General features: G+C 54.6%; 3 protein-coding genes across 3 annotated transcripts; 2 read left to right on the forward strand and 1 right to left on the reverse strand.

Annotated features, from left to right (window-relative positions):
* Positions 1–2543: 2543 nt before the first annotated feature.
* On the forward strand, positions 2544–5825 carry VOLCADRAFT_104302 (uncharacterized protein; the record flags this gene model as incomplete). The annotated part of the gene is made up of 9 exons (XM_002949334.1): positions 2544–2635; positions 2727–2952; positions 3059–3105; positions 3426–3465; positions 3532–3685; positions 3749–3936; positions 4024–4168; positions 4235–4404; positions 4769–5825. 9 exons carry the CDS (start codon positions 2544–2546, stop codon positions 5093–5095), a joined length of 1389 nt encoding a protein of 462 aa, XP_002949380.1. The 3' UTR covers positions 5096–5825.
* A 919-nt stretch (positions 5826–6744) lies between these two features.
* Positions 6745–10888, reverse strand: VOLCADRAFT_89791 (uncharacterized protein; the record flags this gene model as incomplete). Its single annotated transcript, XM_002949452.1, has 8 exons — positions 6745–6835; positions 7729–7820; positions 8083–8436; positions 8496–8802; positions 8867–8974; positions 9040–9203; positions 9268–9291; positions 9446–10888. 8 exons carry the CDS (start codon positions 10886–10888, stop codon positions 6745–6747), a joined length of 2583 nt encoding a protein of 860 aa, XP_002949498.1.
* A 3932-nt stretch (positions 10889–14820) lies between these two features.
* Positions 14821–14994, forward strand: VOLCADRAFT_48769 (uncharacterized protein; the record flags this gene model as incomplete). Its single annotated transcript, XM_002949335.1, has 1 exon — positions 14821–14994. A coding segment is annotated over one exon (174 nt), but the record flags the coding sequence as incomplete, so codon positions are not given.
* Positions 14995–15977: the final 983 nt, after the last annotated feature.

Here is a 15977-nt window from a genome sequence, read left to right on the forward strand (position 1 = left end):
CCACGGCGGGCCGCGCAAAGGGCAGCCTTCAAAAGCCAGGAGCGCTGCGTTACCCGTATGTGTGTGAAATTCGCGCGCGTGCGGTGATTTGGCTAGATTGGCTGCTGTGAGGACCGGCCAGCGGGTTGCACACGCACCTGCGAAACGCCAGGGCGCGGAGGCGGGCGGGCGCGTCCGCATGCCCCTTGAACTGCATAAAAGCGCAACCATCGTGTGTTTCTGGTGAAGCAGCTGGGTGCGTTTATTGCAGCTTCGTAGGGTGCGGCCGTACAGTGGCGGTAGTGGCTTGCCGTGCATAACGTGAGGGAAAAAGAATGGTAGTGCACAGTCTGTAGCATAGGAGGCGCCGGCGTGTGTGCGTATGTGGAAGTGTTACGTGGGTGGTTGGAAGCCAGCAGTGTGGATATGGACAGCTTGTTCAGACGGCCAGACGCACATCACATCCGTTTACACATACGTCGAAGTAGGGAAAATGTATCGCGCCCCGGCACTGCACTTTAGGGCGCGGTTGTGTAGTGAGCGGCGTGGGGATGTAGGCAGGTCCCCTAGGCACAAAAGCAAACGGGTGGCTGTGGTGAATGCAAGTTGAGCTAAATGTTCGCAAGGCTGCCAGCAGCAAATGCGGCGAGAAGTCACACACAGGTCGTCTAAACTGGGGGTTCAGCCGTCGTTGACAAGCCATCGCCAAGCAACTTCGCAGATGCAAGTTCGGTTAGCCGTGGACACGCGCGTAGTGAAGCAGATGCGGCCATGGATTTACATGTGGCAGGTTCGCAGAAGCAGGAGTTTTGGGGGATTTTTGGCGCTCAGGCCTCATCTAGTAACAACGCGCAAGTCCTTATCAGTATTTCCCGATGGGCCTTCTGGTGGGGGTCCGAGGACTTTTGCCAGTTGGGGAGTCGAATGGCAAATTCCCCAATGGTTGCGGGTTCTGAGCCTTTCTTTTGGGTTTGCTTTTGACTGTATGTGGCTTGTCTGGTCTGGATGGGAGTCTTGTTTGCCCGCATCACATCAGGTGCAGTAATGCACGGCCAGCTGGCCAGCTGGCTCTACATTTTGTGAGTCTGGAGCCCACTGTAACAACCACACACACACACACACACTCGTAATGCCGTGTGAGTTACTTACTGTTTTGGCCAATGTTGTGCCTCTCCTATTTTGTTTACTCAGTTTTCCTTGCGCGATTGAAGCTGGGTGCATCACAAGCTTTAACGAGCTCGTACGGTTTAGGTGAACCCGGAGGCTCATGAACCGCCTCAGTCAGGCAAGAAGAAGGTAGAAAGAAAGACCAGTAGGCGCTTAAGCAGCGACTGCACCATCAAAGGTTGGTATGGTCTTGAAGCTGTTCATGAGCCTTCGGGTTCGTCAGAATCGTACGAGCTCGTACCATCCATCCGTCCATCCATCCATCCATCACTAGTCTAGTGCACCTCTACCAACTTTCTAAGTTAATCAGGGGCGACGTCTGATTGGAAGCATGCCGATATGCATGTGTACATGCGGACACGGACACATATGGGTATACGACACACATCCATAAAAACACTATCGCTCACTCGATGACACTCTGTTAAGGCATGGATAGCGACGAAGAGGACGTGGCATCCATTTGCATGTAAATTATTGGCGGTCGTACATAGGCCGCCGTCGGAAGCAAGGTCGTACAGCGCAGGGGTGAGAGGCATCTGCCAGCCGCCGCTGCTGCCCCACAATGCGCAGGCGATATTGAACAAAACGGCGGCGGGCGAGCTTGATGTGCATTGTAAGGGAACAAGCTAGCTCTAGTTGGGCAGATCCACTGCTGGTGCCATAGGCCGCTGCGTGCATCCAATTTCACGCAGGAAGCTAGGTAATATAAATATACGATGATGAGGCATGAAAACTGCCGGCCTTTACTCCGAAACATGCATAATCGGTATTTGTTAATTTGATGATAACATCTTACATTGAGAGGTATGGCAGCGTCCCCAAGCCGTGGGGACCTCTGCCGTTGGGGAGGGCCGTTTGTACCGGGGCTCTCTCCCCTTGGGGAGCCTGAGAATCTCCCCAAACGATTTTCCCTGGGGAGTATTTCGCCGTGGCTGAAGCGCCCTCACCGGACGCGCCCGACCAGTTAGGGAAGGTCCAGGAGTGACTCGCGCCGCCTAGCGCCATCGATTTCCCGCAATCCCGGCGACCTTCCCGACGGCCCAGCACCATACCAATTTGTACGGCATGTACACCCACAGTTCTAAAGCTCCGCAACAATCCTCAAGAGCCGGACAAAACTTGAATATATTTCAGCGTCCTAATGGAGGTGATTTTCCGTGTTTACTTCCAAAAGTCCTAAAGTCGTTCACATAGATTGGGGTCTGGCCTTCAGCAATGCTTAAGGCCTATCGCATAAACCAATACAATCCTTGGCGTTAGGCAATTTTCCTACAAACGCCGTTCCCGAAGCCACTTCTCCATGGCTCGGAAGGTGCGGCGAGGTTTCTCATTATTTAATTGTTTGCCGATACTCATAATTTGCCATAGCTCCTATGTAGAAGACGGCAAGCACAATGGTCGCGGCAGCCCTGCGCAAAGTCTGCGATGCACTGGAGCAGGTTTTCACCAAATTCTCTATGGACACGTTCAAGGGCCTACGTGTTAAGTGAGTATATTGATGGGTTGTTTTTGTGGAAAATTTCCGGTTACCGCCGTGTTGCCATACCATAACCCTGAGGCTCCATGCTCGACTTTAGGCAACTCCCGGCCGTTGTGCTTGTCGTTGCGTCCCCGACGTCCTCGGAGATCGAGTGCCACGATTGGGGCTGGATGAGCGATCGTCGGCTTATGCCACACGTCGAGCACTTGCTGAAGAACGCGTACGCTGTGAGGCAGCTGCAGGCACCTGCACCGCAGGTCCGAGTCAAAGCTCGGAAACAGCAATCAGACGACATCCAGCGTCCCGAGGCGGAATCTTACTTCGTAAGGAATCTAGGGCGATTGGCCTGGCAGGCAAGTTGGAGACGGCATGGTGCTGGGGGGCCTGGCAACACAAGCCTAGTTCTTACCGTTGTACTATCTCCTGCAGATGGTCCTAGAGCCCGCCCTGCAGAACACGTTCGGCACTGCGGCGCAGTACGTGCCGCATATGTGCAATAAGGGGGTCACCAAGGACCTGTCAGCCAGGCAGATTGGAAGCTGGGCGCCTTCAAGAGTCTGGAGGCCCCTGCACCTGCGGTGGCAGCTGTATGGCCACACGTGTTGCCCTGGGTTTCCCATGCATTCCCTTGGTGAACGCACAGACTGTGGATCTACGGAAGGAACTGTGCTTGCAGCTGATTGCATGGGCAGAGTCACGTGACGAGCGGTATGCCGCCAAGGTGGCAGAGTACGTAACGCTTTCCCATGCTTTGTTGCCCTGTTTGGTACTTCCACACTTTCATTTTGCCTTGCAGGCTGCGAGCCACGAGGGAGGAACTGACGCGGAGTTTTGAGGTGGATATGCGTGTAGTAGCTGCATGCTTTCGACATCACAAATCATGTTTTTGGATGTGAGTGCAGGAAGGGAAGCAGGAAGGGAAGCAGGCAGCCAAGCGGGCAGGGGCACGCAGCATGGCAGCTGATTTGCTGGATGGGGACCTCAGTGATGCAGAGGGCCTTGAGGAGGATGTGGTCGACGTGGGCGGCAGAAACGGGCAGACCTGCCACAGAGCAGGTAATGTCTGGTGGTGGCAAATTGGGCATTATTGCATTGCTGACCAATGGTACCCATGTACAGGGACATCGGCGGTCGACCAGCAGCAGCTGCAGTGTGCCTTTGAGCGTTTCAACACGCGGAAAAAGAAAGAAGGCATGTCCGAACTGAGGGCTGCGCTAGCGGAGATGGGTGTGAGGCTGAGCCGGAAGGAGTTGGGTGCAGCACTCAAGACTGCAGGGTTATCATGGGGCCAGCCGACACCGCAGCAGGTGGGCCAAACCGCATCATGACTGTCTTCTTAGCACATGAGGCATGCTGTGAGCCATGGAATGCTGACGAGATAGTTTGTAATGCAGATGACTGAGGCCTTTCAGCAGTTCGATCAGCTTCGTGAGATGTTCGGTGAGGAGGAAGCCATTGGCATGGTAACCGGCATGGCTGGCTTCAAGACAACAGTCGCGACACGCAAGAAGCTTGTTGATGCTGGGCTATTGGAGGCACGTAAGTTGGGTCTGGACATTCTTGTGACTAGGAGAAAACATGTTCTTATGAGCTCTCCCCTTGCAGGCAAGCGTGGTCGGCCTGGATGGGGGCTGAGGTCTGGTCATGCAGTCAGCACCGTCAGCACTGATGATGACGGGGCATCGTATTCGAGCACAGGAGAGGACGGGGCTGGAAGCACTTGCAGCAGTCAGAGTGGTGGCGCCGATGACCTGGACCCTGATGCACCCTGTGTGGTATGCGGGGAGACAGAAAAGGGTACCCGGGGTGACATGCTATTGTGTGATGGATGTGATGCTTGCTATCACATGACTTGCCTGACACCACCACTATCCAACATTCCTTCTGGGGACTGGTATTGCCCACACTGTGAGCCCGTTGTAGACATGGCTGGTGCCGCATTGGGCCCCAGCACCAACGGTGGTGGTTGGAATAGCAGCCTTGATACAGTGTTGGGGGCCGAGCCGGTGCAGCTGCAGCCTCCCATGCACGCTGTATTGAGCCCCCGCGGCAGCAGTGGGGATGATGGGGTATTCGGTCGCGAGACAACACGGTTGCTGCTGCCCACTCATGGTCTAATGGGCCCCACTATCGGTGGAGGTGGCAGAAGCGGTGGCGGCAGAAACAGTGGCGGCCAAGGTGGCGGCGGCCAAGGTGGCGGCGGCCAAAGTGGCGGCGGCCAAAGCAGCGGCAGCCAAAGTGGCGACGGGCAAAGTGGCGACGGGCAAAATGGTGGCAGCCAAAGTGGCGACGGGCAAAATGGTGGCAGCCAAAGTGGCGACGGGCAAAATGGTGGCGGCGGCCAAAGTGGCGGTGGCCAAAGTGGCAGCGGCCAAGCGGGCGGCAGCCAAAGTGGCGGCGGCCAAGCAGGCAGCGGCCAAAGTGGCGGCGGCCAGGCAGGCGGCAGCGGCGGTGATGGGACTTTGAGAAGTGAGATGACACGGCTTCTGCTGCCCACTCACACCGTGCTGGGCCCTGGTGGCAATGGAATGATGTGGTCGCTGCCGCATATCCATGCCGTGTTGGGTCTTGGTGCGAGTGGTGGAAGTCACCGCGGCAGAAGCAGTGGTGGTGTAAGTGGCTGCTGTGGAAGTGGTGGTGGTGGAAGTGGTGGCGACGGTAGCAGTGGTGGCAGAAGAAGTGGTGTTGGAAGAAGTGGAAGCGGTATCGGCAGTGGCAATGGGGCCTTAGGAGGCGAGCTACCGCAGCTGCAGCCGCACCTGCATGCTATGTTCAGCCCTAACAGCAGCAGTGGTGGGGGGATGGGAGGCGGTGGAGCAGGTGGAAGGGGCGGCATTGGTGGGACTTTATGGGGTGAGCAGGTGCAAGTGCCATGCATGCTTAGTGCATGCAACGGTGGTGATGGGGCCTCAGGAGCCCAGACGGCCCAGTTGCCGCCGTCTATGCATGCCATATTTGGCTCAAATACCCGAGGGGGAAGCAGCAGCAGTGGTGCCGGTAGAGGACGATTGGGCAATGGCGGGAAACGGGCCGCATCTGATCAGGGACGAGGGAGGGCGAATAAGGGTGGCAGGCTTGCAGCAATCCTGGAGTCACTAAAATGAACGGAAGATGCAGTGTTGGTTTCACTGCACTGCGGCAACGAGATTGGTATGACACAGGTTCCAACGTTGGGATACTGACACCATGTCCGTGGCGGCAGAACATTGAGCCCGTGCTGAAAAGTCATTGCAGGGGACGCGGCCACCCTAGGATATAACCGAATTGCATTGGTATTCTAATGTCATGAAGGTCGTTGTGTCAAATTTTCAGGGTGATTGGAGGGGGTCGACTTCGGAGGTACCGGGTTTCGCATGGCATTTGGATTCTCGAGTGTGGCCAGAAGGGGAGGTTCGAAGAGTTGAGGTTGTCCCTTCCAAGCCAAAATTTCTGTTTGTAACCTTTGTTGCTGATTGAAAAGGCCTGTATAAAATTTTCAGGACGCGGGCTGCTTGGCAGAAATCCATGTCGAGATATGTCGCCATGTCCGTATGCCATGGCCAAGGTCGACCGTTGACACTCAACTCTGACACTAGTCAAGTTAGACATTGAAAACGAAATGACGCCCATCACAGCTCATGGCATCAGTTCAGGGTGCGGCTTACCGGTATGTCGGCATTGGTATGGCTGCTTTACGTTCCGGAAGGCCATCTCCATGAATGCCAGCTTCCCTGCTCGAGAGCAAAGATGGGTAGGCCTGTATCAGAGTCCTTGTGATCCTAAATACTATTACACCTTGTAGGAAGCAAGCACTGTGACCCCATGGCTGCCTCGTTGAACCCTGACCCATTGCTGTTGTAACATCTGCAGCCTGCACCTGCCAGATTTATTGCTCAATGCCCAGCCTTCAGCACAAAGGCATGTATGTGTCCTGCCAGCATTAGAGACCTTGAAACGGTGAACGATGCTTCCCGAGATGCCAAGATACTGTAGGTTGCTAACATGTACATGTACAAAAGATATCCTAAGAGGACAACAAATAAGACCAGTAGGCCCATGTCCATAGTCCAGGGCAACGGAGGGGGTTACCCTGGGGCCCTGTTACCCCTCCTGCTGGGTAGGAACTTACAAGGGGGCTACGGGGGGTTGAAGGTGGGTAACTGATGGGTTACCGAGCCGATCAGTGCCATAGGGCTGTGTGGGACTGTGACAAGCCCGTGGGTGCATCTGCATCACGACCCAGGGGATGGTTGCGCGACCTCTGGCATGCCCATCTGCTAGCTGGGGACGGCGCTTCCACTGATGGAGTTTGTCTGGGACTAAGGCACTGACGTCGTTGCACGCACCCCACTGACCCACGGGTCGGTTACCCTTTTCCTAGCTGTTAAGAGGAGCGCTCAGGTGGCACACCATGCAGCATGCACCATATGCACCTTGCCGAGGAACATTACAATGTGCCGTGGATAAGAGCCATGGCCAAACAGAAGGCTGTTCAAGCAGCTGTCAGCAATCCAAGTGGTGGCAGCTCCAACCATGCAGCATATGTCTACCGAACAACAACACAACAACACGTGCATTGCCACCTTTCCCCAAATACAACCAGAGGATACCGAGCCGTCATTGCCTCACCAACCAATGTCCGTGACATTCCATTCCCCAAGCCGTGCATCCCATATACGGATAATAGCTGCTTACATCAACGAGGCACATCCTGGGTCGATTGCAGCAAGGTAAACCCCTCGAGCATGCGCTGCTGCCATGCAAGGTGCAAGAGCAGCAACTTTGCATGACTGCTCGTTGCAGCCACATTGTGAGTTGCCCCCTCCAGCAAAGCGACCCGGCGGACATAAAATGCTACAGCACACTCAACTTCATTCTGAATCAACGCCAACTCCTCCTTGCACCGTGTTTCCTCCTGCAGCACCCGGCGCAAGCTTGCCTCCAATCGTGGCACCCCATGATTTGACTGTGCAGCCCAGGGATAACGCTGTGCATTTAGCGCCTGGCCTAGCGCTCCCTTCATGGCCAATGCCTGCCCAAGCTCCGGTGTCACCGCTCCAGGTACAGCACTCCAGCTAGTAAGCTGCTCCCAAAGCTGCACAAACCGTTGCCTGGCGCACCTTTTCTCCTTAATGGCCAGCTGCTGCTGATGCCGCCGCCCGCTGAGTCGCCGTACCACGTGCTCCAGGGCATGCATGTCGGCTACGGCATCCTGATGGGTTGGGTCAGGGAAGGGGGTCAGGAAAGGGTGCAACATCGAGAGGGGGCCAAAGCCGCGGTGCAAAAGTGGGGCATGGTGGGAGAGAAGTTAAATCTTTTCCAAGCAAATACAAACTTGGCTTGCAGCCTATCACCCGGGGTTTGGGGACCTTGGGTGATGCTCGATCCCTGCACACAACACTCGGCTGGCAGACAAGGAACCAAGAGCCTACATGGCCCCGTTGCATGAAGACCCGACAACCTCGCAGACTCACCTCCACCTCCGCAAAAAGCTTCCGCAGCTCTCTCTTCGCCAGGCTCCCCAGTGCTGCACTCATAAGCTCGGACTCAGGTCCCCAGGCAGCGGGGTCATAGGCATGGGCCTTCTCAAGATCGGCAGCCTGGGTTTTTATTGTACGGATAAGGGCTGGGCGCTGCCTAACCGGCACAGAGTCAGCACCAGGGAAGAGCAACCCAAGCCGCACCGCATCAGAGCTGGCATCGAGGGTGTCCTCCCGCTGCAGCTTCTGAAGAGCGAGCCGGCAGCGAGCATACTCAGCCTCTGGGCTGGCAGGCACCACGTCAGCTGCTTCCAGCTGCCGAGGCTGCTGCTGGAGGGACTGCTGTACCTGCACATGTAAGGATACGTTGGCATTACGATTTCACTGCTAAAATACCGCTTGCTTACCACAGCTGCATCACCGCCCTTCTGCTCCAACGCGGCCCCAAGGACACGGATGCGGTGTCTGGCACTGTCCAGGGCAGCTTCAGCCCGAGTCCGCATTCGCCACAACCTTGCCGGTAAATCCCTTACGACATCCCTGCAGTACAGCCGCGCCACGCGCTCCAAGTGCGCTTCCCTAGTGACAGGGTTCATGTATTGTGTGATACGGCCATGCGGACCGGCCACACTGTTGAATATCTCTGCTGGCTCGCCCGTCCCCTGTCCCACACCGTGCACCCCAAGGTGCCCAAACGCTTTCTGGCATGCGTAACTGCAGGGCAAAGGCAAACACGTATTAGGAGACGCACAAGGCCCAAACGGTGCTAAACACGCACCTGTGAGCATATCGGTGCCAGGGAGGAATGAGTGGGCGCATGCCTCTGCCCAGCCGCTGCAGGTCCGGCGTCTGGCGTTCCAGCCACTTGGCGTATGACTTGCCCCATCTGTAAAAGTACAACGTGTGAGGTGTCCACACAACCACCACACATCGTGCCTCAGAGGAACTTACCTGCACGCGATATCGTACCACCAGTACTGTACAGCGGTGCCAGCTGCAAGGAAGGACAGCGCTGCAGCAGTGGAGTATGCGTGCCGCTCCCCACTGAAGAGGTTCATGAGCCGCAGGAGCATCCCATGCCGGCATAACGCGACACCGACAGCCGTGATGAGGTTCTGCAATTGCAAGCCCCGTAAATCATCGAGAAATTCAGGTGCCTGCCGTCCAGACACATCATACCTTCCTTGATTCCGCAGCCAGGACCTGCAAGGCAGAGGGTTGGACAGCGGCAGCACGGCACGGCACGGCAAAAAGGTGGATGCCGCGAATTGCGTGGCGTAGTAAGCACATGGTGATTGGGGGGAAAAGGCAAAGGCTGCTCACTAAAAACACGCATTGGCTCCCGACCCACACCCACCTTGTCAGCATCGAAGTTCGAGCAGTGCGTCACACCAATCTGCTGTGACGCATGACCGTCCAAAAGCACCTGCTGTATCGATGCGTTGGGCAAGAAGTAACGGCGCCGTCCTAGCTGTGTGTAGCCAGAAACGTAGCCCTTATGGGACAGCAGGTTTAGCTTAAAGCAGGCATCGAAATGTACCGAGTGCAAGCTCGTGGGGCCAGGCCCTGCGGCTTCGGGGCTGCAGGTGTCCCGAAGCAGCCAGTCAGTCGACGCGAGCACTGCCGCCCCTAGCACTTCAGCGCCCGTGGACACCGCTGCCGCCATGGTTTCTGGGGCTGCTGCGCCGGCTGACGGGACTGGGGGGACGGGATTGCCCTCAGTGGCGGCAGGGCTGCCTGCTGCCGCCACCTCTGTGCGCTCCAGTCCAGGATCCGGCCCCTCCACTGCTGCTGCTTCTCCCACGACCCCCGGCGATGCGGCACCTGTAACAGGGGCTGGGGCGGCTGCGGCCGCACCATTCACTGCACTGCTGCACCTGAGAGTGTCCCCACAACAAGGGCACCCATTCAGAGCTCCACGGGGCCAGGTGCTAAGTGTGCCCTCCGGGTAGTCATCCACGACGCCCTGGCAGTCCATGTACAGGAGGAGTGCTTGCCGAAGGCGTTTACGAAGTGTGGTTGCCGAAACAGAAACTGGACGGCGGATGCCATTTTGCTCCCAGGTGTCAAGGAGTGCAGAGCAGAACGCGTCCGCACTCAGGTGCCTGCTCCTGAATGACACAAGGTCGAACAGCTGCAGGAGCGACTGGTGCCACCAGAGAACATGCTGGCCGTCTCGCTGGAGGTGGAGGTCCCACCCAGCCTTAGCGTCGGGTAGGCAGTTGAACTCTGTGGGACGCATGTTATGAAACGCCCGACAGGGTGTGCACCAGCACACAGGGACATCTACGCATATGGGTTGCTCCCAAGTAATGATGGTCACAGGGCAGGTCCGTCCCCCTTCGGGGGAGCGCACGGCGCACCGGGGGCACGCCTCAGGTCTGCTTCCCGCCAGGCTGCGAAGTACGCCAGCGCTGCTGTTCAGAAAGCAAGTCCGGCTCTCCGCGGCTGCTGCAAAGTCACGCACGTACGCTTCCCGCACATCTTGTGCTAACGTGGACTCTGGTCCGGGCTCTGGTTCTGGTTCCTCCTCGGCTGCGCTGAAACCGTCAGCATCTTCCGATGCTTCCACGTCGCCAGCGTCTTCACGGTGAATCGGATCAAAATCTTCGAGCTCATAGGTCGCGTCGTTATCAATGTTCACCGGCGCCTCTTGCGCATTGGCACTTGGGACAGCTACGTTTGTCGAAAGGCTCGGGGGCTGGGCATTCCGAAGCTGCTTTGCTCTATCCCGTCGCCTTTTATTCCTCTTTGCATTGGCAATGCTCTTCTTAATGGGGTCCTCGACCTTAAGCTTCATCAGCGAGTGAAGTTGGTAAGGCAAAGCTATTGTTTGTATTCACCTAACCAACAGAGCCAATTTCGCTTACTAACTGTCTACCTCATGCAATGGGAAATTTCGTTTGAAGCATTGGTTTGCTGTAGGGATGGGTAGTACATGCCGTACAAATTGGTATGGTGCTGGGCCGTCGGGAAGGTCGCCGGGATTGCGGGAAATCGATGGCGCTAGGCGGCGCGAGTCACTCCTGGACCTTCCCTAACTGGTCGGGCGCGTCCGGTGAGGGCGCTTCAGCCACGGCGAAATACTCCCCAGGGAAAATCGTTTGGGGAGATTCTCAGGCTCCCCAAGGGGAGAGAGCCCCGGTACAAACGGCCCTCCCCAACGGCAGAGGTCCCCACAGCTTGGGGACGCTGCCATAGCTGGAGTTATCTTCATCTGCTAGCTGCATCGAACATCAAACGAAGCCCTGACTTTATTCAGCCACAGCACTATTGTGGAAGTATGAAAGACCCACTGTAGTAGGATCGCATGTCACATGTCATAATGTCAAAATAAATACAACATGCTGTCTACAGCAATTGGCGCCGTCTGTGCAGACAGTGATATCGGAGCATGTCCCAGCGCAATCACGGGATGATTACCGTAGCGGAACTAAAGATTTTACAAATTAAAGATTTTACCGCAAAATTATGGATTTTAATATATTTTACGGAACGAAGTATTTTACCGCATGCTGGTGGATTTTGCCAAGATTTTACGGTACTGTGGATGATTTCCTGGGATTTTACCGGCCTGCAAAGCTACCCCACCATGCAACACCACTGCCCGCCTCCCTCTCACGCATGAGGGGAAATGAGAATCATCACAACACGTCTCAAATTAAGAAACTCCAAATTGTAAACCCCCATCTGAAAGCCAAGCCACCGTGACAAGGCCTCCAAACATCCACCATTCTGTACCAGCCGCAGAATTCTTATGATTGATGAAGGACGCGAGAGCATTTCACGACGCTCCAAGAAAGGGCCATCGTAACCATCTAAATACAGCCACTTCACGCCCGGCGACACCAACCAGCTTGTAAGAACTTAGATATGTCATCTCTCGAATGCCTACTGCACTTCGCTGGCAAAAGCCGCCGGTATGGCCGGCAGCTTGTCAATGAAGCGGTGTTTGCTGAGCTTGCGCTTGCCCATGCTGCTGCCAGAAATAGGTTAATATATTATTATGTTACAATATTATGTGTAAAATAGAATAAGATCTAGTGCCAAAAGCTTGCTGTGCGCGAAGGGCCATATATATTTTACCGCATCGCTCCGAATTCCCTCCCGGGAACTAAAGATTTTACGGTAAGACTCTGAATTTTGCCAAAATATTTTACCGCATGCAAATAATTATTTATTTTGTAAAATCTTTAGTTCCGCTACGGTAATTCGGCTAACGGCTAAAACGGCTAAAACTGGTAAGTAGTAGCGGCCCCGAGGCGCAGGTAATGTAGAAGCTAGGAGATACCAGTGTGAAATAATCGCCTGTGGCATAACGTGGTTTAATAGCTATCGTGGGAATATTGAGGGAGATTTCCCACTGCTTGCTGCTTGCTGCAGGACGGAAAGCGAAGGGACAAAATGAAGGCCGCCCAGGTCCTTTACATTATTTGAAGGAATGATAATCATTATCATTATGATTTTATGTTGGTATCAGCCCTGTTTATCATCATCGGTAGCTGTGACTGGACCGTTACACTGAATTCAAGCCCGATAGTTAGTAGGTTGGGCAAGGGCGATGCAAAGAAAGCAAATCCACTCAAGGATCATTAACATTCACTGAAAGGCAGCTCTGATGTAACAATCACAGCAGGCCTACTTCACCTGCTTCTTGGTGTGAGGAAGGCGGAATCTAAATCCGCTGCAACCTCGGGCCCAAAACGATCATGAGCGTTGTTGCCTCGTCGCTGCCTCCCTTACCCACACTTGCCTACATAGGCAAACAGATCTTTCCAAAGCATTTTGGAGGGCTGCTGCTTGACAAGCTGTGGCTATGAGGTACGGCCTCAGAGGCAGGCCTTGGCGGAAGGCCCTGTATGCTGTCTTCCCCGTATGTACTTGGACCTTGAAGTCTGTCTGCCCTTGGCTTACTCTTTTACTCCTCAGGAATTTGAGGTACATACGGGCCGCACCGATGTACGTCTAGTATACCTCGGATTGGGGGAGGGTGTAAATGGCCCACCCGATGTGCGTGTATCTGGGAAATCAATGTCTGTCCCAGATGACATTAGAAGAGAGCCAACGTATTGGAGTGATGTGTGTCTACTGTTCGTGCATTGCAGCTCATTATAACATTAACACGCAGCGAAATGTTCTCTTCCGGTAGCTCAGTAGAGCATAAGTCGGTAATAAGGAAAAATCATATTGAGCAACTTGCTATCCTATCTCAACGTTTCTCAAGACAGGCCTAGTTTGCGTAGCAATCCTCCTGCGCGCTTAAGGAACGCACTGAATCGCCAGCACCGAATGTAGGTGGTCGAAGCTAGCTTGCAGCATCATCAGGCTGGTGTCTGGACTCTAAACACTGGTACATGTGCAGTCACAACAATGGGAGCTTGATGCAATGTAAGAATGCGTGCCGCCGTGCAGGGCAAAGCGAGTGATGATTGCAAGGTGACCTTTCATTGTTGTCGCAGGAGGATTTAACAAAGCAAGGACAGTGTTGATGAATGATGACATAGGATAATAAAAGTGCTAAATATAATTTATACTTACCATCATGTGCCATACTGAGCTTTTCACACTGCGATAGATTTCCAGGATGAATACAGTGGCTCTCTCTTTTCCGCAGCGGTGAGGTGGTAGCGTGAAGATTATGTTACAGAATCCCTAATACTTAAGATTATATAGGAGAAGGAGTGTTATGTGTCAGAGAACTGTGAGATCATGGAGTCGGTCGCAACGACGGGTAGCGCTAACGGTAGCGTTAGGATCCTAGTGCAAATACAGCTGCAGACTCAGTTTGACGAATATATTATGATCAAAGAATTAACTTGATAATAATTTTCTTAAATGTTCTTAAATCCTGTCATAGCAGAATTTCCGGGCCTGCGGGCACACGCTTTCTCAATGTCATTTTCTCAGGTGGATATATACTTGCTCCTTTTTTAGATTGTCAAGATTCAAATGAAGCAAAGCTTAATCAAATGGCATCTCAGCGGTATCTTGTAAGCATCTTAGTCCAAATGTACGGAAGCGTTAGGACGTATTGCCACAGCACCCTAACTCCAGCAAATATGCAAATGACGATGGCATCTTTTGCGATGGGCTATGCATGTTCTACCGAACTTACGTGCAAGGAAACCCAACTGTTCATGCGTCATATTCGCTTTGGTTCGGACATTGGCTGTCCAAAATTCGTTCGGGCTTTAAGCCATACAAAAATAACAACTATATCTCTCACGCACTACACGTCACGTTGCTACATGCGGTAGCCATACCGGATATACACGGAAATATACGCTTATGGCATGGTACCATCTGACTGGCTGTTGAGATCGTAAATGGTGCTAGGTGGCCCAGAACGCGCCTTGGAGTCAAGAGGTAACGGTCTTGTCAGTCGACACACCGTTGGCTCGACCGATGCTGCCAGACGATGAGACATCGCCGCCGCGCATCGTCAGTCAGCGCGAGGGGCCTAGCGACGACGGTCAAGGAGCTAATGGTCGGCGTCCATCGGCGCCGCTCCGCTGCAAGGCGAGTCGCTTAGCTTTCGCGACGGGACGGCACGGGGGCCCGTCTTAGGATGGTGAAGGGACCGCCTTTACCTCGTGCTGGGTGTTACAGTAGGGAGAACACCGGGAGGAGGCATTCGTGTGGCCGTACCTGCGCGGGCTATTTTTCGAATGCCGTTGCAGGTCAGGCCTTCGCCGCGCAACCCAAGCGTATGTGTTCCTTTCGCGGCCATGGCAGGTTGAAAACTGCAATGCAAACCTGGATAGTGCACCCAAGACGCATCAGCGATTCCGGCTCTGCAATAAGCACATCAAAGCTCCCGTTATATTGGTCGACGGCATCGCGCAACGCTTCTGCCAACAATGCTCCAGGTTCCATCCACTTGCAGATTTTGACGGATTAAACAGGTATGTCTCAGTAATAGTAACTGATTTGGCGAAAGGATGGTGCAAAGGACTAGCTTATTTCCAACGGTAGCTTCGCTTGTCAAAGTCATCGGAAGCCTTGAACATCATATCGTAGAAATCTTACCCGTTCTAACATTCGTTTTTAATTATTACTGGTTACCCGCCTGTCCCTGAGTCCCCGTATTCGTATTGGGAAGCCAACTAGGTGTAACGCAGCCGCGACGCCGCGACTCGAACCTCGGCAACCAGCATCTGCCCAATCCCAGCATGCAAACTGAAAATACAATTCAAATTTACGAAAGAAAAAAGAAAACAAGATTGCACGTTGTCGGCCTATTTGTATGGCTCTGCAGGACTTGCCGAATGATGTTGGCCAAGAACCGCGCCCGCCAACGCAGCCACGCCCAACGACAAGCTTCCCTTCCAGGACTGCTTCCTTTCCAGCTTGCCACCAGCATCGCCCTTCAACCCCCTTGGGAACAGCAACAACGCAACGCCTTCGGCCTCGGAGGTAGCGGGCGAGGTGGTGGCCTTGGTGGCATCGGGATAAGACCCGTGCTGTCCGGCGGCCGAGGCGGCCTCTTTCCATCGGGCGGCGGCGGATCACACCCCAGCGGTGACATTGGCCTGGCGATGTTCGGCAGTACGGTGCATGGGACAGCGTATGGACATCTTGGCCAGCTGGGGGGCCTGCCAGAGCAAGGGTTGCATGGGGCCGAACGTTGGCTATCTTCGGCTTCCCGTCAACAGGTAGCCGCCGCGGGAGGCGACGACTCCGCGGCGGCGGCTTCGCAACACCTTTCCGGGCTTAATCCGCCGCCGCCGCCGCCGCTGCCAGGTAGCCGTCAGACACCTTTTACAGCTGTCTTACAAAGCGACACCCATGTGAGCTACTCAGCTGTACGACGGGGTATGAGCGGCGGCGACGCCGGCAGCGGTGACGTTGACGGCAGAGACAACGTCAGCGGCGGTCAATTCAATCGG

Source organism: Volvox carteri, assembly GCF_000143455.1.
Source record: "Volvox carteri f. nagariensis unplaced genomic scaffold VOLCAscaffold_14, whole genome shotgun sequence".
NCBI classification, from domain to species: Eukaryota; Viridiplantae; Chlorophyta; class Chlorophyceae; order Chlamydomonadales; family Volvocaceae; genus Volvox; species Volvox carteri.